We start from the raw sequence: 26575 nt of genomic DNA, 5'->3' as shown, positions 1-26575 counted from the left end.
GCTAGTTTGATTTCACGACAAACATGATGTATTTCAGTGGGACACCCTGTATATAACTCAGAAAATCAACTGGTTAGATCAAGATGGCATAAAACTCTGACTGACGCAGCTCATTGATTTTTAATGGTTTGACTGGTTGCATAATTTTGACATTTTACTACCTGTATAGGGATGTATTGCCCCCCTATAAAATAATCCACTTTAGCGACAACCGTAACATTTGAGGGATTTGCCAAAAACCCCCGTGACCAATTTTGCTTTACTTCCCATCCTTTTCAGGTTGTTATCTGAAAAAAAAAAACAGGATATCTTGGCTTAGGATTAATGCTACCGAATAAAGGGATAGAAAAGTGTAGCGGGCGGTATGAATCGAATTCCACCGAATTTCAGGTCGATTTTTCCATTTAGCACATGATTAAGGCCCCGTTTACACTGCCAATTATTACTCGGACGCTTCAATTAGACTTGGATCGACAATGAACTAGGGAATTATTAGCACTTGTGCACTAAGTGTGAAAATGGACGACGTTCCGTACGGAATCGATTTGAAAAATTATTCAAACTGTATTTTCATACTAGGAGGTCAAAAAAAATTTAATTTATATAATAGGTAGGCAACCAAGCATACAAGAAGATGATTTACTGGTTGTCAACAATGACATTGACAGACTATTTTACCAACCCGTTTTGTATAATGAACATAAATTAAATAACGTACTCTCCGTAGGGTAATTATTGACATTTCGGTAACGTTTGCAACTTCATCAATTATTGGCAAAATGTTGAAATTTCAGTCGAATAATTAATTGACTCTAAATGTTATTGTCTGGTTGTTTAAATATTCCGCCCCTTTTCAGGTTTGCCCTACGGCTCTTAATTAATTTATACAATCGAATAATAATATTTTGTATTCCCAATCCATATTAGGTACACAGTAATAATTGTAAAAGTTGCAACAGTGTAACCCAAAAATAAGAATGTTGCCGCTTCTTCTTTTTATTTCAACCCAATTAAATCTAAAGTGGAAAAGTCAAAAAGTACACTGTACGTGCTGTTAAAAGAGCTTATTTGCGTTAAACAAGCTCGCCCTTTTTAAAAACCATTTTTCATTCATTTTCTACAGTCCAAACATTGACTTTCCCCCCACTACGCCCCGTCTCAACCGGTATAAAATACCGAAATAATTTATTTAGCAAAAGGAGAAATGTGTATAAATGTCGGTAAATATTTCCAAACCAAACTTTGCCTTCTGTATACTTTGGGCAAATATAAAGCGCGCGGGAGAGCCCGACGCTCCGAATAATTCCAAATTCCTCACGTATAGTGTATACAGGGTGTTTGACTCAAAAATTAGCTTAGACTACACTGACAACTGTCAAATGGCACCACACTGTCAAAAAATTCAGCCCTCATGCGTAAAGTGGCTTGTGATTGGCTAAAAAAGTTTATTTTTGACCCCACTGTGCATTTACACACACAGAAGGTTTCAAAGTTAAAACTAAACAGAAAAACCAAGGGCTATTTAATAAAGGGCGTGGTCGTGTTGACAGGTAGGTCGTAGTCTAACAAATTTAATCTTAAATTCAAATTTGAACAGATCAAAACGAGGCGAATGTGACGCTGCAGGGCCAATATTTAGTTATTTGGCCCCGAGTACACAAAACTTGTTGACGTCGCGTAAATATCGTCATTGTTGCCCGGATTTTTTGCCCTTTTTTTTTAAGGGCGCAAATTTGTAATGAATGACTTTTCGAGCCCTTAATCAGTTAACCTAAAGAGTGGGTGTACCTTGTCAAAAAGTTGAATGAACGTACCGCAACTGAATGATCCTGAACCGACAATCTGGTGATAATCCAACCGATTATTCACTTTTAGACACAGCGTTTACTTAAAACTTTAAAGCACAATCACTAAAATCATTATTGAAAGCCATAAAAATAAACAAACAAAATTGTTATGGAGGTTATGTCGTGAAACGTCAAATTGAAAGCGCAAACGTCAAACTATTGGTGGCGTTGCCGGCTTGTGCCCTATTTGATGTTTACATTAGTTATGCAACCATACATACACAATTTTTTTTGCATTTCTCTTGTACTGTAAATGTTTATCAATTTTGTAAATTTCTTGCTGTCTAATTGAATTTTTTTTTCAACAATTAATTCCCTAGAGGCGTAGAACGCGAACGGCCTTAATGTGTGTGTACAGCCATAGATAAACTAATACAGACCCGGTCCTGTGTTTACTTAAGATGGCGGCGGTTTCTTGTTATCTCTTGCGCAACGATAAGGCCAGGTTTACACACACACATACTCGATAAATTACAGCATCTCTTCCATTTACGATTGTTTGCTCAGGTTCGTTCAACACCCTCGTTTAATATGGCGACAATGAGCGAGAGAGAGGTAGGGTGAGATGGTGGGCGCGAGCGAGAGAGAGAAAATTCCACAGGTATTTCACACACACACACTGGCATACAGGACGACGTGGTTTTAATTATAGGAAGGATAATTGGAAGATTCTTTTGTTTTTAGTTTTTGGGAATATATTCTCTTATAACAGTGTGGGTTTTTGAGATATTTGAGAAACCACAAAAAAAAACAGGACCGTACTTCAATTAATCTAATTTCAAAAATTCAAATATCATTATTAGATCCGGCACTGATTTAATGGAGTCGTCGAAATCTCCAGACCTAAACCGTCTTGACTGTGTTTTTTTTCCAAGACAAAGACGGCGCCCCAAACAGCAAAAGAGACGGAAACTGTGTGAGCAAACAGCACGCATGTGACGCAAACAACATACATACAGCTTTATGGTCCCGTGATTTTATCAGACCGGTCCCTGATTGGTCTGTTTACTTAAGGGGGAGAAGGGCGGGTTCCTGTTCGCTTTGAGGTCATATATATATGCATACATATAATGGTAATGGGAAATGCCGGTTATTCCCGTAAAAAGCAACGTTGCCAATACTTAAACTGAAAAAAAACCTAGACACTTACAATGTTGCCTTTTAAGCTTCTCTCTCACACTTGACAGTGAGTGACAAAAAAACACCACCACAGTATATTGTGTGCTTAATTAAGGGTTTTGACATTAAATTGTTCTAAATCCAGGGTTTTACGAAACAAAGAGTATTGTTGGAAAAAGACGACAATATTAATCCCCGTCGCCATTGTCTGCCCCTTATTCTATATAAGGTTCAGGCCATTGTGTTATTTTATCTTGAAGATGTTTGTCCAAAAGAACTCGTTGATAATAGGAAAGTTATCTGGTTAAATATGTTGACTTTAGAGGCTAATTAAGTCGGTTTTTATACGACCTATTCATAAATTTATCTTGTGATTAATAAACAAATTAGAAGAACAAACAATGATGCGTTCCAACCAGGGAGACAAAGGGCAATAAATGTGTTGTTTAGGTAGAAATTCGTTTAAAACAAATCAGCCTCCTTTAATAACCATTCAGTGTAAACAAGAACGAATCGTCTTCGATCGACACGTGACTTGTCACGGAAATGGAAATAAACTCTGCCCCGAGGTCACGTTAGAACCGAATTTGTATATTAATCACCCTGTATCGACACGTGACCCTACACTAATACACTATATAGTCACGTGACTATAGAGTTTGGCCGGAAGCGATATAATGCCCTTTTTGACCCTCTCGACTAATTAGTTTCGCATCACGGTGTGAATCTATAATTTAGTCAGAAACAATAGAGAGAAAGAGAGAGAGAAGCAAATAATTCAGTGCGCTAGACAAAAATGGAGTGCCAGTCATGGCAAGTGTGATTGATAATGTCAGCTTGTCTTTTCTTGACAGTTTGCCTTTACAATGTTGCCAGCTTAGTGCTTGCACATATAACGTCACGAATATACTTTGTAAACACACTAATCAAAATGGCATGTATCGTAATTTGACAGTTGAGCGCCATTTTGAGTTACAATGTCACTTATTGAATAAATACAGTAAATTATTTCAATTTTTCCAATTATTTTATTATTGAAACATCACTATTTACTTTGACAACAACTAACTAGTTAAATCAGTAAATATGTGCTTGTATGTATACATAATATGTTTACATGGCTAATATTTCTTGTGGCTTTTTCCAGTAAATTTGAACGTTTCAATTTTGTTTGTGCTTTATATAGGATGGTTCAAACATAACACACGCGTTAATTCGACTTGATTTAAGGGCGAAATCGATTCGGTTTGCCCAGTTGGCCCTTTGTCCTACTACCTATACGCACATATAATGCGAATTAAATGTTACATTTCCGCCTCTTCCATTTATATGTTTCCGTTGCCTAACATGACAATGAAAAGCATAAGTCAAACATGACCGTACAAAAACAGTGACATGTTTGGACCTTTTCTCTATTAAGGGCTGTTGAATTTGCACGGTCCCTTTGACTAGACATAAAACCGGAAATTGTATTGTTAAAGGACAGTGAAAAGCAAAGATGCAAAAGCAGTCATTTTCGGGACAGAAAATTTCTATTTTTGGAAAATTACTTGATACTTAAATAAAAATTGTCCTTGATAGGGAAAACAACTGTCAAACTTGTCATGAGATAATTTAAGACAATAATTCTACATCTCTGCTGAAAAGTCTTCTGTTTGATTTTGACAGAGTTAACAGAACGCCACCTATACTCGGCCAACAAAACTAACTAAAAAAATGGCGCACTTTATGTACGGTTGAATTATTGAACCGCTATTGTAACTCAATGCCAGTTTAAACACTAAACTTTCTCTGTTAAACACATATTTACCATCGATATTGACTGATGTTAATCTAGTTTCAGTTATTTGATTCACTCTATATATGGGCATCAATGAAGTCATATGCTTAATGGGACTGTAGGAAATTTTAATTAAACGGCCACTACTTGATCCCGTTAATATTACTGATGTATAATTGGATTGTAAAACCGTAAACGCAACCACCCTGTATGGGCGTATTTGCGGCCCTTGTGACACTCGAGAAGATTATCCAAAAATAAGGGAAAAAGGGCCCCGATTTGAACGTGTCATTCGTACTGTACTGGTTACTTTTGATGAAGTGGCAGGCGTCGTAGGAATGATTGAAAAAGGGCCATTGTATCCCTTTTTAATCTAGTACGCACTGTCACGACCACGATTCGACCCTTGACGAGTCCCTATACATTTTGGGCACAATTCTCTGTTTGTAACAAATCTTTGCTATTTTTGAGATATTTTGCAAAAGGACTGTTTGTTGACACACCAACCAAAAGGACTTTGAAACCACATCAACCAGTAGAATTTATTTTCCTCTTGTCCCTTATCAGTTAAAACCCACAATGTACATAAGGTCCAAAATTGTCTATCACTACAATCTTAATAATAATGGCAAATCCCATTAAAATGCCATTGAGTTTCATGCCAGTTTCGACCTTACGTCTTCCAGGTTCATTTTACGCTGCATTAATCACTCCTCTTTACAAATGAGGGTCAAACTCGTTTATCACAAAAAACATTAAAAAAATATTACTTTTAGTACAAATGTTTGTTTCTTCTTAAATTTACCAATTTTACCAGGAAATTGCAATTTGATCAGTAAATTTATGGATATAATTGAAATTGGCCTGAAAGATATCATTTTTCTGTCATGGCTGTCATTAATTTGAAAATCTGAATCACTACACTTTTCATGCACCCCCTGTATAGTAGCGGCACTAACAGACTGTGAAACTTCCAGGGATGAGTTTAGCAGTTTTTTACACCCTGTAACTCGGTTGTTTTTGGGCGTACAGAACGGTTCGACCACTCAAAAGAACCATCTCGAAACCCTCTTTCCAATGGTAACAAGCAAAAAAATCTATCTTAAAAATTGCGTACAGGATGACCAAAAACAGTCAATCACCATACTTTTCATGCACACCCTGTATATTCCAAGCAAAAACGTTCCTGCAAATTTACGGTGTTGGGTTAAGGAGTTGATTAGGAACATTTTTGGTTCCTTGCAACTTTTTTGTAACTTTCATCGTTTTCGAGTTATTTAGGAAAAACTGTGTGGTGCAACAAATTTACACGTCAGTGAAATTAGAATACTGTTAAGGACAGTCAGGGACAAAATTGCTTGTAAAACCCACTTGGAGTGACCGAATCATGTTTTCAAGCACATTTTTGGAATCCTCATTAAATTTCCTATCTAATGACATAAAAAACGCTACAAAATCAGGTAAAGTCTTCGAGAAAAGTGGTGTCAAAGTATAAACTGTCTGAAAGACGGTTTGAAAAAACAGTCAGGAACAAAATTGCCTTTAAAACCCACTTAGTGTGAGAAAACGACTGTTTTAAGAACATTTTTGGAATCCTCATTAAATTTCCTATCTGATGACATAAAAAACACTGCAAAATCAGGTAAAGTCAGGCAGAAAAGTGGGGTCAAAGTTTGAACTACTAGAAACACAATTTCAAAGAACAGTCGGGACAAAATCACCTGTAAAACCCACTTTGAGTGAGAAAATGACTGTTTTAAGCACATTTTTGGAATCCTCATTAAATTTCCTATCTAATGACATAAAAAACACTGCAAAATCAGGTAAAGTCAGGCAGAAAAATGGGGTCAAAGTTTGAACTACTAGAAACACAATTTCAAAGAACTGTCAAGGACAAAATCACCTGTAAAACCCACTTTGAGTGAGAAATTGACTGTTTTAAGCACATTTTCGGAATCCTCATTAAATTTCCTATCCAATAACCCGAAAAAATATTACAAAATTTGGTAGTCAGGGAGAAAAGCAAAATCAAAATTTGAACTGCCAGAAACACAGTATTTGCAATTTACCCGTCACTAGTAAATTTCCTGCACATCACGAGAATCTAAAAAATGCAATATTTGAGGTGGCAACACTGTAAGGTGACCATAAAAAGGTAGTTTTGAACTGTGGAAATTCACTAATTCAAATTCAGACAGAAGTGATAGTAATATGCAGGTCACATGACTTTGAGAATGCATTTTTCGGCTTGCAACTGTCGAAAACCTGTCAAAACGGTCACGTGATTTTTAAAATGTCTAGTTTGATGTAGTTCAGTGGAGTTTTGCGAGTTTGAAGAGTTCAGTACAGTTCCTTGTTTAGAGTAAGGAAAAATTTGACTGAATATACAGGGTGTCCCATTTGAAATCAAACTTTTTTGGTTAATTTGAGTAAGTTTGGGAAGTGAAAAGGTACCAAAACGTGCACGAGTCGCAACCAAACGCTTTCATCTTGGTCGAGTGGTACTTTTTCAGTGGAGACGTACGCGCTTCGGGTTCTACGGAACCCGAGCACCATGGACAAACAAAACGGAACCGTTCTCGAGCATTCTTCATTCGCTCCTATGCCACTTTTCCCAAGCCAATAAGTCGTCGGCGTCATTCACTGCCTTCGTCTCTCTTTTCAGTTCCGAACCCATTATCGCCCAGGCTTAATTGTCGCAAGTACCATTGGAATTTCGAGAACCAAATGGGGTTCCCATCTCCATATAAAACGAGTACGTATTTCTTCATGCTTCAATAACGTGGTCAAACACAAAAGTCGAGTGCTCACTTCCCTTTCAATTAACTCGGTTATAATCATTTATTAGAGTCATAATTGATATGTTCAAATTGTGTTTGGATAGGCGCTTTAAAATACGATTAGACCATTGATCTGAAAACATTCATATCTCGATGGTTTCACGTCAATTACACTCGCTTTGTCGGGCATACTGAGTAGTTTCTGATTGGTCAAAAAGGAAACGAAAAAAATATCAAGTAGGCCATATTTTCAGCGCGCTATTGCCAAACGCCACAAATATTCAATACCCTCGACAAACTTACTTACGGCGTTTGGCAACAGCGCGCTAAAAATATGGCCTACTTGATATTTTTTTCGTTTTCTGTCTTTCTCCCGCGCATGCAATTACCTACGTTTCTCTGTCCGTTACACGGTTTTCCTATGGTCGCTTTTGGATTTACCACACCTGTATAGCTTTCAGCTTTGACCAATCACAAACTATCTTTTTATGATCACGTGACTGTTTCAGGTCAAATTTGCAACAACTTATCCGGTCCTGTTCTTTCTGATAATTCACAATTCACAATTTGAGACTTTTTTTTTTGTTGGGTATTTTTTTCATCTCTGTCACCCATCAAAGCGGTTCCGCTTGTGTTGGACAGAGACAGAGCACACGTGTAATATTAGAGGGAATTGGCAAGGCTAAAACTTGTTTGCTCTTCGGTCCTATGTACACATCCTTTGTCGTCGATATCGTATTTACTGGTCTCTACACATCTGCCTTCTCTCTTCATTGTAACGTACATATTCACTTTTATATGCAATTATCCATCAATTTGAGTGAAACAAAATTGAGGTTAAAATTTTGTTTCACTCTAAACAAGGAATTGTACTGAACTACATCAAACTAGACATTTTAAAGATCACGTGACCGTTTTTGACAGTTGCAAGCCGAAAAATGCATTCTCAAAGTCATGTGACCTGCATATTACTATTACTTCTGTCTAAATTTGAATTAGTGAATTTCCACAATTAAAACTACCTTTTTATGGTCACCTTACAGTGTTGCCACTTCAAAAATTGCATTTTTAGACTCTCGTAATGTGCAGGAAATTTACTAGTTATGGGAATTGTAAATACTGTGTTTCTGGCAGTTCAAATTTTGATTTTGCTTTTCTCCCTGACTGTACCAAATTTTGTAATATTTTTTCAGGTTATTCGATAGGACATTTAATGAGGATTCCAAAAATGTGCATAAAACAGTCATTTTCTCACTCAAAGTGGGTTTTACAGGTGATTTTGTCCCTGACTGTCCTTTCAAACTGTGTTTCTAGCAGTTCAAATTTTGACACTGTTTTTCTAACTGACTATACTCGATTTTTTAGTGTTTTTTTAGACTACTGGATAGGAAATTTAACGAGGATTCCAAAAATGTGCTTAAAACAGTCATTTTCTCACTCTAAGTGGGTTTTACAGGCGATTTTGTCCTTGACTGTCCTTTCAAACTGTGTTTCTAGCAGTTCAAATTTTGACACTGTTTTTCTAACTGACTATACTCGATTTTTTAGTGTTTTTTTATACTACTGGATAGGAAATTTAACGAGGATTCCAAAAATTTACTTAAAACAGTCATTTTCTCACTCTAAGTGGGTTTTACAGGCGATTTTGTTCCTGACTGTTTTTTCAAACCGTCTTTCAGACATTTATACTTTGACACCACTTTTCTCCAAGACTTTACCTGATTTTGTAGTGTTTTTTAGTTTAGTTTTATAGGAAATTTAATGAGGATTCCAAAAATGTGCTTGAAAACATGATTCGGTCACTCCAAGTGGGTTTTACAGGCGATTTTGTCCCTAACTGTCAAATTTCAAATTACAATTTCATTGATTTGTAAATTTGTTGCACCAAACCGTTTTTCCTAAATAACTCGCAAATGGTAAAAGTTACAAAAAAATGTCAAGAGACCAAAAATGTTTCTAATCATCCCTTTAATCCAACACCGTAAATTTACAGGACCGTTTTTGATAGCAGTATACAGGATGTGCATGAAAATTATGGTGATTAACTGTTTTTGGTCACCCAGTACGCAATTTTTAAGATAGAAACTGTTACTTTATGCCACTGAAAAGAGGAACTAAAGAAGGTTAATTTGAGTGGTTCAACCTGCCTGAACTCCCAAAAATAACTGAGTTACAGAGTGTTTAAATTTCAGATTACAATTTCCAGTAATTTACATATTTGTTGCACCAAAGCAGTTTTTCTTAAATAACTCGAAAACGGTGAAAGTTACAAAAAAGTTGCAAGAGATCAAAAATATTCCTAATCAACTCCTTAACCCAACACCGTAAATTTGCAGGAACGTTTTTGCTTGGAATATACAGGGTGTGCATGAAAAGTATGGTGATTGACTGTCTCTACACATCTGCCTTCTCTTTTCATTCTAACGTACATATTCACTTTTATGCAATTATCCATCAATTTGAGTGAAACAAAATTGAGGTTAAAATTTTGTTTTCCTCGTTTCAGTAGGGCTTTGAAAGGATCTAAAGGCCCTTCGTACCAAAGGGCACGATGAGCCCTTAAACCAACAAAAGAGGGACGTTTCTCATTTTGGCGCTATGATTGCAATCCTGTCGTGGAAGACTTTTGCTTGGAAAAATTGAGAAAAAAAAAATCACCAGAACCTAAATCCAATAAAAACACCGGCCACATGCAAAACAATAATTATTCGGGAGAGCAACTGTCGAAGGGCTAAATCCCCGTTCAAATCCGCATAGAGAACGTTAAACGGTGGCGGTTTTTTCACGAAGGGGGGGCGCCCCTTTGCCCTTGTACATTTCGGGATTTACCGAAGGGATCAAATTTGTATTGGCCAGATTTACGCCCTCGGGGGCCGTAATGAACGCACAATTGTCGGCTTAAGTTTGATTGCGCCCCGCGGGCCCCCCTTTCTTTGGAGCGTAAAGGGCTCCCCCCCACTGTATATCCCGTCAAAAGAGAAGAAGAACCTTCAATATTAAACGCCCGGGCAATAACTGGTGTCAACACGTGCGTATTATTGTACGAGGGTGGACTTTATTTGAGACATTTTCTATACAGGGTGGTCTGCTTACATATAGACAGTAAATTCAAATAACTTACCAATTTCTCAAACTTGTGGCTGTCTTCTACAATATTGCCAGCTTTCAAATTCAATTCTGAATGGGACACCTGTAAAATACAAAAATTAAAAGATTTTGTCTACAGGTGTGGTAAATCCAAAAGCGACCATAGGAAAACCGTGTAACTGACAGAGAAACGTAGATAATTGCATGCGTGGGACAAAGACAGTAAACGAAAAAAGTACCAAGTAGGCCATATTTTCAGTACGCTGTTGCCAAAATCCAATACCCTCGACAAACTTACTTACGGCGTTTGACAACAGCGCGCTAAGAATATGGCCTACTTGATATTTTTTTCGTTTTCTGTCTTTCTCCCGCGCATGCAATTACCTACGTTTCTCTGTCCGTTACACGGTTTTCCTATGGTACCACACCTGTATACCAGCAACATTTCACTACTGGGAGTTGAATTTAGCTGCAATTTAACGTGTTAATTTCACCCTTAAAAGTTTGTACACCTGTTATTAACTAGCAAAACCATATGGTCTCGTTTTTTGGCGTTTATTTGACTTAAAAGAGTAGTAAATCTCCCTTTATCTGGATTTCCAGGTTTTTAGGGTTTGCGTGCCTTTAAGTGGGTTTTCCAGTCGATTATTTATGAGCCGGGGCGCTAAATTATTCAAAACCATGTTACGTATAGTACGTTGGGGGTTAAATGTTGCCATCTTGACTCGATATTTACAAAACATGCAACCTGCGTAGAAAAAAAAAGCGGCCGGTTGCACACAGCATAATCGAAAAACGTTGCCGAATTTCCCTTGGGTTTTCGCTGCCGGTACTCATTAAAATAAATGAAAAGTGGGCACGTTTTCCTCCTAATCTGAACGATCAACATCAACTTTTCAATTATCCGTTCCGGCAATAATATCGAAGTAACTCTCCCATAAAAATCAAAACATTGAGAACGTTCCCCTCCCTAAATTCGAGAGCGTCCAAAGGGAATTCCTAGCCCTTTTTCGAGGGCCGAATTCAATTTTAGACTTCAGAATGTGAAATACAAAGTTTTTGCGTTGTGGCAACACTGTTCTGTCATAACTGTCTATTATTTGCGTAAAAATACTAACAAAACATCTAATTTGTAGACCCTGAACACAAAATTTACGAGAATTTGGTCAAGTTTGACAAAAATTTATTAAAAATGTCAAAATGGCGTCAAACGTCAGCCATATTCGTTTTAGATTTTTGTACTGATCAGGGGTATCTCACCTGCAATCTGCAATACACTAGTAAGCAAAATACTAGTTTTTGCAGTTAATTTCAAGTTATTATTCACTGGAAAACAACTAAGGTAAAGGTAAACAAGTAGAGGAAAAATGGTCTAAATGACTGTAAATTGTATGTAGAGATAATCTAACTTATTTTGGTGTTAGGGTCTAAAAGCTTTTCTTAAATTACATTAAAATCATCGTGCCAGGTCGTTGTAAGCGGAAAATAACAGTTAAATAACAGAAAACCTTAAAAATGTATGTTTCTTCCCTTCATACCAGGATACATTTTTGCTCGGGCTTAATAAGCTTATAAACACTTACCGGTTAGTGAAATATGGTTGCTACCACTATAATTATCCTGCCACTCACTTAATTTACTGCTTTTATCACTAAAATCACCAGTATTTTCACTTATTTCTCTGTAAATTTAACAATACAACAAAATAACACAAACTGTCACTAAATGAGGTTAGTTTCGAATATCTTCTTCTCTTCTCTTTTAATTTGTCGGTTTTTGGCTGCAAGCATACTTGAGGTTATTAATTAAATTATAATATTATCAAAATGCGTGACAGACTAAAAGTTGCTTTTTTTGTCCAATCACAAACCATGCCACTGTGCGCTGAGCAATGTAGACTTATAGCAACAGAAAATCTAACCTAATTGTTTTCTAATGGTTTGTTGACTTTCCTGGCCTCAACCTGGACGTAATGATGGCGTACTTACACAACGTTAACGGTTAAAAAGCGCTTAACGAGCCCTCTTTTCATAAAAATAATCATCAATAATAGAGCACATTCTCGTAAACTGTTTTTTTTTTTCTCTTTGGTCAACAACCTGAGAAAGTTTCTCAAAAGAAGACATTTTTAAAATCCAAAAGCCACGCCCCTCGAATTCTCGTCGTCGGTAAAACCAAAAGTAAACAAACCGAGGGACAAGAGCGTGACATAGTTTAAACAAAAAACGAAAAATCAACATTTGCGCAAGAAGTCACACATCGTTAAATTTACGAGCGGACATTCTCCAGAAAACACGTTTACAAGCAACATGTTGTATCGATGATAAAAGCGGTACGGTATTTCTATTCCTTATATTGCGCACCCCGTCCAGTCACTATGTTTTGTGCTCAATGATTACTAACCCCCCATAAATTAAATTTGACAGTTTGGCTGCGGTCAGATGACGTCACATATTTTTTTAATCGTAATTATTACATAAAGCACCTCGCTTGTCCGTTTTAATCACTTTTTAGTTAATTATCATACTCACCGTCGAGTTTGGAAAGCAATTAACGTAAAAGTCAAGGCAAAACTTGTACATTAATACATCAACCATCAAATCGGTCGGTTTCACTTCAGACTTACTAATTACTAAATCAATACTCCGATTTTTCTCGGGATCAGGTGGTGGGAAAAAATGTAACGTATTCAGGCCAAAAAAAAACACAAGATGTTAAATCTGGTTTGCGTGCAGGCAAATTGAAATCACGCCCGAATAAAGCGGCTCAATTTCGACAGCACGTGCGCGAATTGAAAAAACACAGGGTGCGTCACGTGACCCACCCCCAGATGCCTTTCCGAGCTCATCCCACAAGGATTTTTTCCAAACTTGTTCCGCTCACCAACTGACTGCTTTGTAATTGTCACACGTTAATGATTGTTTCTGCTTTTTCTCGATATTTCTTCCAATTCAATGACAGTTAACGTCAAACTGACATTTCCCATTTCAGCGAAAAGAGCTCTAAATCCGGGTAAATGCGGATTTAAACCCAGCTTTCAAACTCTCCGTTCCCCTCTGCCACTCTATCGGAGAGAAGGGCAGACGAAATTAAAATATTCTAATATCGATAACTTTGTTTGCTTCCCCAAAACTCGGGGAAAGCTCGACGGGCTGACATATTATTAAAATTCAAAAACCCTTAAAACTTGGAAGAAAGTCGCCCTTTTGTTCGTTTAAACGTGGATAAAGCGATTCTGAACGTACCAAATTTGACAGTTGCCAGTTTTTGCTTACCCTGTAAATTCCGCAACCAACATCTAAACTGCTTGTTAATTCTCAATGAGTACGCGCTAATTAACATCATCATTGAAGTAGAACACAAATCATGCACGGCACTGACTAATTGTTTTTTCAATGCGCTTTTGACTATTTTTTAAGTGTTTGAGCACCCAAAACAGCCTAATATTGACAAAAACAATTATTTAATTGCCAAATACCATTGAAGCGAGTGTATATAGTTTTCGAGATATTTACACTAAATCCACACACTCTGTCGTGTTTGTGAAAATAAAATAATAATAATTAAATAAGGCGGTTTACGCAAATATTGGACTTTTGTCAATAACGTCGAGCGGCAAATGTTTTTATTTAACTTTCAATTTATCAAATACAATTATTAGTTTTCCACGGTTTGAAGCTTGAAATAATATTTGTTTTATAGTAGTAATTTTGTGTTGTTTCCTTCCTCTAGTCACGTGATTGTTCAGTCTGTCATGCCTCAAGTGTTTTTTTGTCTAGTTGCCATAGACCGACAAATTAAAAAAGAAGAAGAAACCTGCGCTTAACCTAGTTTAGTGGTTATTTTTTTGTGGTATTGTTTATAAACTAATAAGTGATAATATTAGTGATTTCAGTGAGAAAAGCAGTGAATTCAGTGATTGGAAGGATAATTCAAGTGGTACCAACGATGTTTCACAAACTGGTAAGTTTTTATAAGCTGATTAAGCCGAAACAAAATGTATCCCTGTTTAAACACATTTTTAGCCTTTTGAAAGCTTTTTTCTGCTTACAACCGCCTAACCACGATGTTTTTAATGTAAGTTAAGAAAAGCTTTTATAGTACCTACCTAAAGGACACTAAAATGGGTGAGATTAGGTTAGGGCATCTCTCTGGCATGTGATTTACGTTATTACCCTTGTGTTTGAGAAAATGTTACTTTAAGAGCTATTTTACTGCGTTCTTTAAGCTAAACTGTCGAGAAAATTGGAAAAAGTTATGAAACGTATCAGGCTCCAAATCCAAAAATCACGTGACATAGTTATAAAAATAAGGTAGAGGTCACGTGACTTTTGAATCGCACAAAAAAATGAAACGAATATGGCTGACGTTTGAATTGACGTTAGTAAACCATTCTGACTTTGACGTTTCTCTAATCCAATATGGCCGGCTTGTACCCCCAATTTCTGTCAAACTTGACCAAATTCTAGTAAATTTGGGGCTTTTTCGTGTGTAACGTCCACATCCTGTCTATATACGCGGCCGAAAAAAAAAAAACCGGTCGTAAGTGGGAATTGTCGGAAAAAGTGCATCGGAAAGACGTAAGTAAAACGTCTCCGAGAACTAAAATTCCAAAACAAATATTTGAATTGCAGGTATTTCAGGGAAACGAGCCTCACCATGCCTTATCCGTTCTAAATTTAGACGCGCCGGGGACCGTAACAGTGATAAAGTCGTAGCGAAAAATTTTATTTTTCTGTTTGCCCGTCAACTTCCTGATCGAGATTGGGCAAACACGAGACGGATGCAATAAAGTTGCGATAAATTGTTGATTTTTTTCGTTATGTTTTTGTCAACACCTCGACCCAGTCCTACAGAAACAATTCCGCACAGGGACGTACTTAAATCACCCCCAATTTTCGGTCGCTGATTCGATTTGCAAAGGTAATTTTTATTAGGCCAATTAAACGCTTCGTTAAACCTTTACAATTTTCTGTTCATTAACAGTGTTTAAGCTCTTAATCACACTTTTTTTTTAAATAATAAAATCTGTCGTATAATTTTTTTTAGGGGAAAACCATATGGCCCTTTTCACCATAAACAAGATTAATTTAACCGGGAGGCTTATTTATATCGTGACAGATTGATTGTATCTTTCTATTAGGACATTTGTATTTATATCTTTATCTGGGGTTTTAAGGGGGGACCAACAAGACACCCTCGCCCTTTATTGTATTGTTGTGCTAAATTAAGGGTGGGTTTTTCCCTATTTAGTACGGTTAAATGCCGTATTATTGTTATTGAAATTGCGTACTAAACTGGGGGTTAACCGGTTATTATTAAGGTTAATTTTGTCGTGTCTAGTTTGTATAATTGCTTGTTTATAAGAAATTTACTACAATGACAGCAGGAACATACTAGTTTTGATCTGTCGCATTTGATATAAAAGGGTGGTCCTTAAAGGGCACTTTGAAGAACAAAAAAGCGGTTTTATTATGAAGCAGGAAAGGGCTTGATCGCCCTTGTTTTTGTTGTACACCCTCTACGCGTCAACGTTCAATTTAATGACGTCATACACCGATTATGACAGATGATCAAGTGGACTCTTATCTGTTTTTTACCGTTCTGGTATTAATTTCTTCCAGTTGATTTCAAGCTGATTTTAAGGGTTTTACCGAACCTAATAAAACCCGATCCGGGTCGGATTAAAACGACTTAACTTAACCGGAAATGTGACCGCTAATTCCGCCAGTTGTTTTATATGCAATTTATTAGTCAAACAATTCATTTTTTTGGTTCGTTTTGGGGTTTTTTGCTGCCGCAAATCAGATCTTTTGCGATTTTTTCACCAGACTCGATGTCCTTTTTCAATTGGCCGATCGCTTCGCAAAACATTTTCTGTTCCAGATCGCTCATTTTGCCCAATCCCAAATTTTTTTCCACCCCATTCTTGCCCAAAATTAGCGGACTGGCCAGGTACTTTACCTCGGGGTGTACGTCGCTCGTCACGTACGCCGATTCTTATAAAGGAGAATAGTTGACAAAATGGTGGATGTGACAACTGACATATTATTGCTTACCGACAATGTTGGTTTCGCCGTTCAGGGCACGCAACAAGGCGAAAACGAGACGAGAGGCTGCGTAGGCCGTGGATAGGGTGGCAGAACCTTTACCGCCCTTTGCTTTTACCACTTCACTGCCAGCCGACTGGATGTGTTTAATCAGGGCTGTCAATTTGTCACCCTCGATGCACGCCTTAGGATTGGCCCTGCAAATTGACAGTTGACGTGGGTGATGACAGTTTTGACAGTGACAGACCGTGAAATCAAGGGAATGATGGTGTTTTCGGAATGACCGCCCACCAAAGGAACGGTGACGTCTTTCGGGTCGGCACCGGTCAATTGGGCGATAAACGTGGCCGCCCGGACCGAATCCAACGTGGACACGCCCATCACCTTGCCCGGACAAAATTTCCCGGAATGTTTCAACACTTCACACACCAACGGCACTAACGAATTCACTGGATTCGTGATGAGCAACAAAATGGCGTCTGGTGAATACTGCGCCATTGCCTATCAAGAAAATTCACGTCACGTGATCGGTCAAACAACTTAGTTACCTTGGCGATCGCAAAAGCAATGGGGGCGTTGGCGTTCATTAATTCTTCGCGTTTCTGGCCTGGTTTTCGCGGTATTCCGGCCGGTACCACGATAATATCCACTCCACCCTTTAGGGTTTGACAGAGTTCTTTGTCGATTGAATGGGTCACTTTGCAGGCCGTTTCGATATGGGCCAAATCGATGGCCACCCCTAAAAACCACAATTTTTTACCTTAAAAAAAAAAAATTACGCTTTAAATTTTACCAGGTGTGTGGGGGGCCAAATCGTGCAAACGGAGTTCACCAATGTTGGGATTGAGTTTGAGGAGCAGGGAGAGGGGTTGACCGATCCCCCCCGCCGCACCCACCACTGCTACTGTACGTTTTTTTGCCTTGCAATCGCAGTAGAACCGTTTCGAGTACCAAAATCGGCGTAGAAACAACATTTTTTTGTGACACTGAAAATTTCAAAAATCGACTGGTTGTAATGACAAAACCACAGGTAGTTCTAAACCATCATATCTTTGGTGCACCGTGTTGGGAACAAACTATACATTTTCCAAAAAAGAAAAAGACTTTTCTTAAGTGAAAATCGCACTTTTGAGCCGAAAACTAATTCAATATTTGTGGAATTACGTGTGTAACGTACGCGTACGTTTTGTTTGTTTGTCCGCCACAAATTCAATCATTCCTCCCCCCTTTACCCCTCCAACCCCCTATTTCTACCCTTGCTCGGATCTAACGTGCGCTCTCTGTTTGCAATGCAACTCGACCCCCCCCCCCCTTCCCTCCTCAAAATCAAATAATGTGTTACCATCATATACAGGGTGTCCAAAATGATTCAAGTAAGACCAGTTAGATTATAGAAAACAATCTGGTGATTAAAGAAAATGGCCAACAATTTCCACTTAAGAAAATCACAGAGAGTGCCGTGACGTCGCGACCCTTGGACGGATTAAACGGATGACCACGGCCCACTCCGTGATTGATTCCACACAAAGCGAGTGTGAGAGAGAGAGAGACAGAGAAAACAATAGAACGTCGTTTGTCAAGCGGTTTTGTCAGCGCCGCCTATGATTGATGACTCTTTTGGTCAGGGACGGCCGAGATAAGGGCCGTTCACGACAAATATGGATAGTCCCTTTATTACCGACATATATCTATGACGGTTTAATGTTAAATTTGAACAGAAAATTCGTGGATGACGTCACTAATAATTTGCGCTGTCACTGTCAAACTTTTGAGTATTTTAGAGGCTTCTGGCAATTTAAAACCATTCTAGAAATGTGTAAGATACTTGTAATGCCTCTGGCGGTTATTTAAAGGTTTGTGGTAGTATCTAGTAAGCTTTGACATTTTCAAAATGGTTCTAGAGGCCTCTGGCAATTTCAGAAAAATTTTGGAAGCTTTAAGACAGATTTCCTTTTTTTAACTAATTTGCACAGAAATTTAGTCACATGACCACTCAATATGGCCAACAGATTACGTCACATCACACACTAACACTCTTGTCATTTGTTCTGGCACTTTTAAAATGGTTCTAGAGGCCTCTGGCAATTTCAGAAAATTGTTGACAGGTTTAAGACACATGCAGAGGCTTCTGGCAGTTATTACAAGGTTTGTAACAGCATCTAGTAAGCTGTGACATTTTCAAAATGGTTCTAGAGGCCTCTGGCAATGTCAGAAAATGTTTGGAAGGTTTAAGACAGGTTTCCATTTTTTAACTAATTTGCATAGAAATTTAGTCACATGACCAGTCAATATGGCCAACAGATTACGTCACATCACCAACTAACACTCTTGTCATTTGTTCTGGCACTTTTAAAATGGTTCTAGAGGCTTCTGGCAGTTATTAGAAGGTTTGTAGCGGCATCTAGTAAGCTTTGACATTTTCAAAATGGTTTCTAGAGGCCTCTGGCAATTTCAGACAGTTGTTGGAAGGTTTAAGACACATGCAGAGGCTTCTGGCACTTTTAAAATGGTTCTAGAGGCATCTGGCAGTTATTACAAGGTTTGTAGCAGCATCTAGAAGGCTTTGACATTTTCAAAATGGTTTCTAGAGGCCTCTGGCAACTTCAGAAAATTGTTGGAGGTTTAAGACACATGCAGAGGCTTCTGGCACTTTTAAAATGGTTCTAGAGGCTTCTGGCAGTTATTAGAAGGTTTGTAACAGCATCTAGTAAGCTGTGACATTTTCAAAATGGTTCTAGAGGCCTCTGGCAATGTCAGAAAATGTTTGGAAGGTTTAAGACAGGTTTCCATTTTTTAACTAATTTGCACAGAAATTTAGTCACATGACCAGTCAACATGGCCAACAGATTACGTCACATCACCAACTAACACTCTTGTCATTTGTGCTGGCACGTTTAAAATGGTTCTAGAGGCTTCTGGCAGTTATTAGAAGGTTTGTAGCAGCATCTAGTAAGCTTTGACATTTTCAAAATGGGTCTAGAGGCCTCTGGCAATTTCAGACAGTGACAACTTTCAAAGTCCCATCCATTAAGCTGTAAAACTTGTTTGAAAGAGCAGAATCGCTTTAAAAAGTATTTTATACCTTCATGACAGTTTGTTCAGCTGTACGATAGTTTTCTGTCATCTGTCAAGTTTACAAAGTCTGCACGTTGCCAAACCTGTCAAAACGACATTTTTGACACATGGAAACATTTTGACGTTTAGTTGCCAAGCAGCATAAGTTATTGACTATTTTACCCAGTTATTTAAGTACTCAGACAATCATTCCGAACGACTCGAGTACAAAGTAAATATATAACCAAGTTTGACTGCTTTTAACATCATGTAACAGTTTTTGAGTGCGTTTACACTCGAAAGGTTGAGTGCGGGACATTCTAGACTGGAATTTCCTCGTTGAATTTTCCCGATCGATTACTCAAAATGACGTCATTTTCGGACTTAAATCAACTAAAAATCAAGAAATTTCTACAATTTTAACGTGTCCCCATTATCTTGCATTAACCTTTATCTTATCTAGCAGGCAGTCACCATTTTTTTATCTCATTCAGGTGTACATTCAGGATATTTTCCACTCTAGAGATAAGGCGTCAAAGTTAATATGGCGGACGCTGCGTCAAAGTCACCTTGAAGTTTGTTTTATGTACGTTTTTAGCTGGAATTAACATCGATAACATTTCTGAACTTGGTTGGCAATTTGCGGCCGGGAAAATCGTTTAAAGTTTAATTCATTAAACTTTCATCAGTGAAATTGCGAAGAAAAACGACTAATTCGACCGGTTTTAGTGGATTTTCCACGCCTCGCTGATTTTTCCTGTAATTAGAATTTAAAAACAGCAGGGAACTGATAATCATTAGTGTAAGGGGGGAATAAAAAATTAGAAAATTGAGGATTTTCCACATACATATCCAGGGAAAATGGGCAACATTTTCCTTTTGGCGTGTGTATGTATCGGCCCGGAAAATGTGGGGGGGTGGGTTTGGTGGGGACCGGGGTGTGGTGGAAAAAGGGGGGAAAGTGCAGCGCACGCGCTCTCTGATTCGTCAATACTAGCACCAATCCGTGGCCTCGTCGATTTTCCGTCTGGAAACGACCACAAAACCGGGGGGAAATGATAAAGTGCCGGTCTGGCGTCATGTATAGAAAGCTTTCCTTTTTTTTTTAACTAATTTGCACAGAAATTTAGTCACATGACCAGTCAACGTGGCCAACAGATTACGTCACATCACTTGAAGAAAATAAATCAATAAACGTTAAAAATCACTAATTATTTTATTATTTACAAACGAGACTAATATATAATAATAATAGTAATAATTGACTCTCTCAGGTTGTATAATATTGTTTAAACAAACTTAACTACTATAATAATAACCGATCGTCTTTTGTTTGTTTTCGGGAGGTAAACGAACTTGCCAATAACAATTCAATATATGATTTATATCGAGCCGGAGAATCGCTCGGATTTGATTGCTATCGACTTTTTATTGTCACAGATTATACTTTGACCGCCCTGTATACACATGGTTGTTGCTTAGCCAATAATTCCCTTGGAATGCAACAACTATGTATATACAGTAAAACGATATAAAAAAAAATATGCCGTAAAAGATAAGTATTATCAGAAAATTTGGGCCTGCACGCTAACCAGATTCGATACCACGCGATTTATAAATAGTAGGTATTTTATTTTACCGGGAAAATAGAAACATTTTTAAACCAATCACGTGATGTTTACACTAAAGTGTCAAAAAAATTGCGTATTACAATATATGACAGTGACAGACGATTCAGGCAGGCAGAGTTGCCAAAGTTTTTCCGAGTTGTCACGTGACTTTATTTTATTAGTCGGTTTGTTATAAGTCACGTGATTTTTGAACATTTTTGCAATAGAAACTGTATACTAGAATGGACAAATTTTTGCGGGTGTCACGTGACTTGTAATAAGCCTCTAGAACAATTGAGAAAATGTCATAACCTCTTAAATTAAGACCATTTACTTAATTTCGTTTCAAATTATCTTACAATGTTGCCAAATTGATCAGATTCTTATGATTAGAAGAGACGGTTTAGTTGCCATTTTAAGTTGTCACGTGACTGTTATTTTGGTTTACTAGTTGATTGTTGTAAGTCACGTGACTTTTGAACATTTTTGCAATAGAAACTGTACTGGATGTGAATTTTTTTTTGCCAGTGTCACGTGACTTGTATTAGGTTCTAGAACGATTTAGAAAATGTCAAAGCCTCTTAAATTAAGACCATTTACTTAATTTTGTTTCAAATTATTTTGCAATGTTGCCAAATTGTTCAGATGCTTATAATTAAAAATGGACGAAAATTGCCTTTTTGACAGTGATGTTGCTAAATTGATCATATTCTCGAAATTACTTACAAGCGAATAATAATCATCTGCTTACAGTGTTGTCAAACTGACAATTTATTTATTTTTTAATTAGTTCAACAAAATGACCACTTTACTAAGATTAGTTAGAGAAATTAACGATAATCACATTTTGACACTGTTGCCACATCAAAATGTGTTGCCTAATTTTCGAATTATTGCAATGTTGCCAATTTCACTAGTTTTTAAACACAGTTCTACCCTACAATGTTGCTAAATCGACTATAGTTACTTAATTTTGTTGTACTTAACAGTTGTGCAGTGTTGCCAAACCGACCATTTACCTAATTTTTTTCAGATTTCAAATTGGACAGTTTCTTAAAATTACTTAGAAATAATCAATAATTACTATTTTGACAGTGTTGTCAACCCGATCGTTTTCTAGTTGGTTCCAAATGATTCCACCGGTGCCAAATTGACAAATTTCGTAAAATCACTTCTAATCACAATTCTACAGTGTTGCCAATCGTTTACATAATTTTCAAAAATTACCAGAAGCTTCTACATGTTTCCTTATACAGGGTAAATAAAAAAAATCGCTTATTTAAAGTTTTCCAACGTTGTCAGATCTAGCAAGAATTCTCTAAATGTGCATTCAAAAACCTTGTTTATTTTTATTTTATTAATAATTTCGAACTGCCAGCATTCTGGGTAGATGTGGCAACGTTTCATTTGAATAAAAATGATAATTAACAAAAAAATTGACTTTCTAAGGGTCATTTGTATAGGTTATAGTTAAATTGGTACTTTTAGACTCGTCTGAACATGTTTAACTGAATTTTGAACAATGTGTCACGTGACTGGTAGTAGGAGACTTCTAGAACCATTTAGGAAATGTCAAATTAACACCATTTACTTAATTTTGTTTCAAATTATTTTGCAATGTTGCCAAATTGACTAGTTTTTAAAAAATACATACTTTTAATCACAGTTCTATTCTACAATGTTGCTAAATCGACCAGTTATTTAATTTTGTTGTAAATTAATGCAAAGTTGTTCTTAAAATTACTACTAATTGTGTGCAGTGTTGCCAAACCGACCGTTGGACCGACAAATTGGACAGTTACTTAAAGTTACTTAGAAATAATCAGTAATTAACCTTTCTGACAGTGTTGTCAATCTGATTGTTTTTTAGTTGCCAAATTTCGTAAAATTACTTATAGCCACAGTTCTACAGTGTTGCCAAACTGATAGTTTACCTAATTTCCAAAAATTATCAGAACAAAGTTCTACAGGTTTCCTATACATATACAAGGTGATGACAAAAAGTTGTAGGAAACTTGAAATTTTTTGTATAGCAGGCTCTGTTTCCAACGCAAACGCAGCGTTGCCAGATCTAGTAAGAATTCTCTAAATTGTAAATAAATTTGAACTGTAAACATTGTAGGTAGATGAGGCGACGTTGCATTCGCTTAATAATGATACTAATATTTCACTAAAATTGTAATTGAGTTATTATTGTAACAGAGTGACTAATTGAGACAGAAAATAGTAAAAAAATCACGTTCTTAGGTATAAAAGCATTATTTATGGTGGCCACCGCGCCCGACGGATTTAACACCATCGGATGTCTCATCAGAGTGATATAGTAGTAAAACCACAATGAAACGCCATATACAGGATGTGAAACATTTATTATTATGACAAAAAATCGCAGTAAATATACATAAATTATATTTAATATAATATAATTTTTTAAAAAATGTACAAGTTGCACGTAATCCGTCATTTCGGTTTATTTTTTTTAGTTAACATCACAATATTCATTATTATTTTAGAATTAAGTAAAAATGTACAGTTTTTTTTTTACAAATATTGTACAAATTCATACATCAGGATGTCCACGCCAAAAATGTATGGGACATTAGAATGTGTGTTGTGTGGGGGAGGAAAAGAGAATTCAATTGCACATTTCGAGTTTAAAAAAAAAAAAAACAGATCGAACTTCTTTCAAAAATAGGGTTAAATGTACACTATTTGCCTAAATCACAGCTTTTTTTTGACCAATCACAAGCTATTATACTCAAGTGTGCTGTGATTTAGGCAAATGGTGCACAAAAGTCCAAATTTGTTTGTGATTGGTCAAAATTTGCTGGTTTTAACCAATCACAAACATGTGGACTAAACGAGAAACACTCTCCTCGGATAAAAAACACTCAAGATGCACTGATAAGTCTATTCGAGTAAGTCCATCAGAAAAAACCCTTTCTAGGTTAGGGGATATTGTCACAAAGTTGTAGTCCCTGTTGATGACGTGGTGTGGTATAAAGAAGACGTGTTGTAGTAGTCGTTGCTAGCGGCTACATGGGCTGGATGAATCGGATTGGACAAGGGACTTAAAGTGTTGTAGCTGTAGCCCATATCCGCGTACATTTTGATATCTGACTTGCTTTCGTTCGGTAATAAACGAGTTATCGAGAATGGATGATTCGATGGGGTATAACCCACGCTTGGTTCCTGTTTCAAGTGATGTTGCTGTTGCTGGTGCTGTTGTTGCAACATTTGATGATGATGATGATGATGCTCGGTCAATGAGTTGCGATTGAGCATCGTCGACAAGTCCTCGTGGGTTAAATGCGGATGATGATGCATTGTTGTCAGCTCGTTGGGACTTAACAGTCCCAGCTGGTGTTCCACGTCCATTTTGTCTTGCAACGTCATCATCGGTGGTGGTTTCTCCAGTTTGTGGTCCTCCTGCGACGGAGTCTTTTTCCCCGAACTGTTGCTCTCCAAACTGTGATTGGAGGGACTTTTGTGCTGTTGCCTGATCATTTCCTTTTTCTCATCTTTGAAACGTTTTTGACGTCTCAAATAGCAACCGTTTTCGAACATGTTACCCGAATCGGGATGGAGACTCCAGAAGGAGCCTTTACCAGGTTTGTCCGGAGTCCTGGGGACTTTGACGAAACAATCATTGAAAGACAAGGAGTGTCTGATGGAGTTTTGCCATCTTTGTTGATTCTGACGGTAGAACGGGAATAAATCCATGATAAACTGGTAGATTTCGCTTAGGGTCAACATTTTGGACGGGCTGTTCTGTATAGCCATGGTGATCAGTGAAATGTACGAGTAGGGAGGTTTGGCGTGGGTGTATGATCGTCTGTAGGGTTTCTCGGTTCGTACAGCCCTTTGCAAGGCTGTACTAGGCGAGGTGTCGCCACCATTCAAATCACCGGTACGACCAATTTGATGATAGTTTGGTAAGGGCGTGGCCATACACTGAGGACTCCCCACGGCTGTATACCCCAACTGTGGGGAGTCATTCAAGTACTGTTGCCTTGAGGGGTGCAATCTAGAGCCCATTCCCATGTTATTATTATTGCTCATATCAGTGCTGAGCATACTAGATCCAAACATTGGCTGAGCGGTGCAATTCATTGAAGCCGCCGCCATCGAGACGCAATTCATGGTATAACTAGGATTTGGTGTCGACATCGCTCCACTAACGTCCGAATACAATTTCTGTGTGGCCAACATTGTTTACATCACTACGGAAAAAAAACACTTTTCCCAATAATACACTAATTGTACCAAAAAAAAAACAAACACTCAAACACTCGCTATATAACCGAACAGCCTGTTTACTTAGATTCAACTACTACAAGCAACCCGGTCGTGAAGTACCCGCACAGCTTTAAGGTATAATCAAATATTACAAAGTTGAGAGAGGGTGGGGTTGTCGTCATAGCGACACCAATCACAGCCCGAGTGATATGGTAGCCATGGCGACTGGCGGGGCGCGATTGGTCCGCGGCGTCTGTGCGTTTGATGGTCGTGACGGTGGGGGCTAATGGGGGGCGTGTCCATGTCGGTGCGCCACCTGGAACGTCGCCACCGAACTAGTGGTTTTAGCTCAACTAAATGAACGGAAGTTTTATAGTTGTTAGTGATTTAGTTGCTTAATAATTGGAAATGTCCAATTTTAAGGTAAAATTTTTTACTTACCCCAGAACCTAATTTTTTAGTTCAGTCACTTAATTTGCCTGTTTTTTATTTTTTTAATAAAACAATATACTATAAATCAAATTTTACCATAAATTGCTATGACGTCATTTTAATACAACTTGCACGGTACCATCAGGAAATGTCTATAAAACTTTGCATGCATAACGCACATGCCGACGGGTTGGTAACCAATTAACAATGTTGTCAGAGTTATTTATAGCTCAAATCTTTAATGTGTTGTTAACAGATGTTATGGCTGTCAAATTTTGACAGAAACAAAGAATTGGAAGATTTTCAGTAGTACCTAGAGGCATCTGACAGGTTTTAACAATTTCAGGAAGGTTTAGAACACTTGTAGAGGCTTCTGGCAAGTTTTAAGACAGTTTCAACAGTATCTAGAGGCTTCTGGCAATGTCAAAATGGTTCCAGAGGGAAGTTTTAAATAATTTAAGATTTATAATACTTATAGAGGCATCTGGCATTCTTTGGGAAGTTGTCAATAGTATCCAGAAGGAACTGGCACTGTCAAAAAGGTTGCAGAGGCCTCTGGCACTTTCAACCAATCCCT

At 37.5% G+C, this 26575-nt stretch overlaps 2 protein-coding genes and 2 long non-coding RNA genes across 4 annotated transcripts; 1 reads left to right on the top strand and 3 right to left on the bottom strand.

Moving 5' to 3' along the window:
- Positions 1 to 2653: 2653 nt before the first annotated feature.
- Positions 2654 to 12466, bottom strand: LOC145737817 (uncharacterized). Its single transcript, XR_014180492.1, has 3 exons — positions 12197 to 12466; positions 10648 to 10716; positions 2654 to 2973 (listed from the first exon to the last, which is right to left on the bottom strand). It is a non-coding gene; the product is annotated as an uncharacterized LOC145737817 (long non-coding RNA).
- Positions 12467 to 14999: 2533 nt separating this feature from the next.
- Positions 15000 to 16512, top strand: LOC145737890 (uncharacterized). Its single transcript, XR_014180517.1, has 3 exons — positions 15000 to 15193; positions 15248 to 15536; positions 15663 to 16512. It is a non-coding gene; the product is annotated as an uncharacterized LOC145737890 (long non-coding RNA).
- On the bottom strand, positions 16345 to 17672 carry LOC145737883 (malate dehydrogenase, mitochondrial-like). Its single transcript, XM_081992725.1, has 5 exons — positions 17457 to 17672; positions 17212 to 17402; positions 16911 to 17164; positions 16673 to 16860; positions 16345 to 16612 (listed from the first exon to the last, which is right to left on the bottom strand). Exons 1-5 carry the CDS (start codon positions 17635 to 17637, stop codon positions 16377 to 16379), a joined length of 1050 nt encoding a protein of 349 aa, XP_081848851.1. The 5' UTR covers positions 17638 to 17672; the 3' UTR covers positions 16345 to 16376.
- Positions 17673 to 23679: 6007 nt separating this feature from the next.
- Positions 23680 to 25700, bottom strand: fkh (fork head box protein). Its single transcript, XM_081992724.1, has one exon. It carries the CDS (start codon positions 25537 to 25539, stop codon positions 24289 to 24291), a length of 1251 nt encoding a protein of 416 aa, XP_081848850.1. The 5' UTR covers positions 25540 to 25700; the 3' UTR covers positions 23680 to 24288.
- Positions 25701 to 26575: the final 875 nt, after the last annotated feature.

The sequence above is a fragment of the Ips typographus genome, linkage group LG14 (genome assembly GCF_016097725.1).
Source record: "Ips typographus isolate SLU linkage group LG14, UJ_Ityp_2.0, whole genome shotgun sequence".
Lineage (NCBI taxonomy): Eukaryota > Metazoa > Arthropoda > Insecta > Coleoptera > Curculionidae > Ips > Ips typographus.
This window is presented reverse-complemented; position numbering and strand designations above follow the sequence as displayed.

Excerpts from the sequence above, each read along its gene's own strand:
- LOC145737883 (XM_081992725.1), bottom strand. The coding sequence starts at position 17,637 with ATGTTGTTTCTACGCCGATTTTGGTACTCGAAACGGTTCTACTGCGAT. Across the intron at positions 17,403-17,456 it reads TTTGGCCCCCCACACACCTG|GGGTGGCCATCGATTTGGCC; the intron begins GTAAAATTTAAA and ends TGTGGTTTTTAG. Across the intron at positions 16,613-16,672 it reads CGGCGAAACCAACATTGTCG|AATCGGCGTACGTGACGAGC; the intron begins GTAAGCAATAAT and ends CTCCTTTATAAG.
- fkh (XM_081992724.1), bottom strand. The coding sequence starts at position 25,539 with ATGTTGGCCACACAGAAATTGTATTCGGACGTTAGTGGAGCGATGTCG.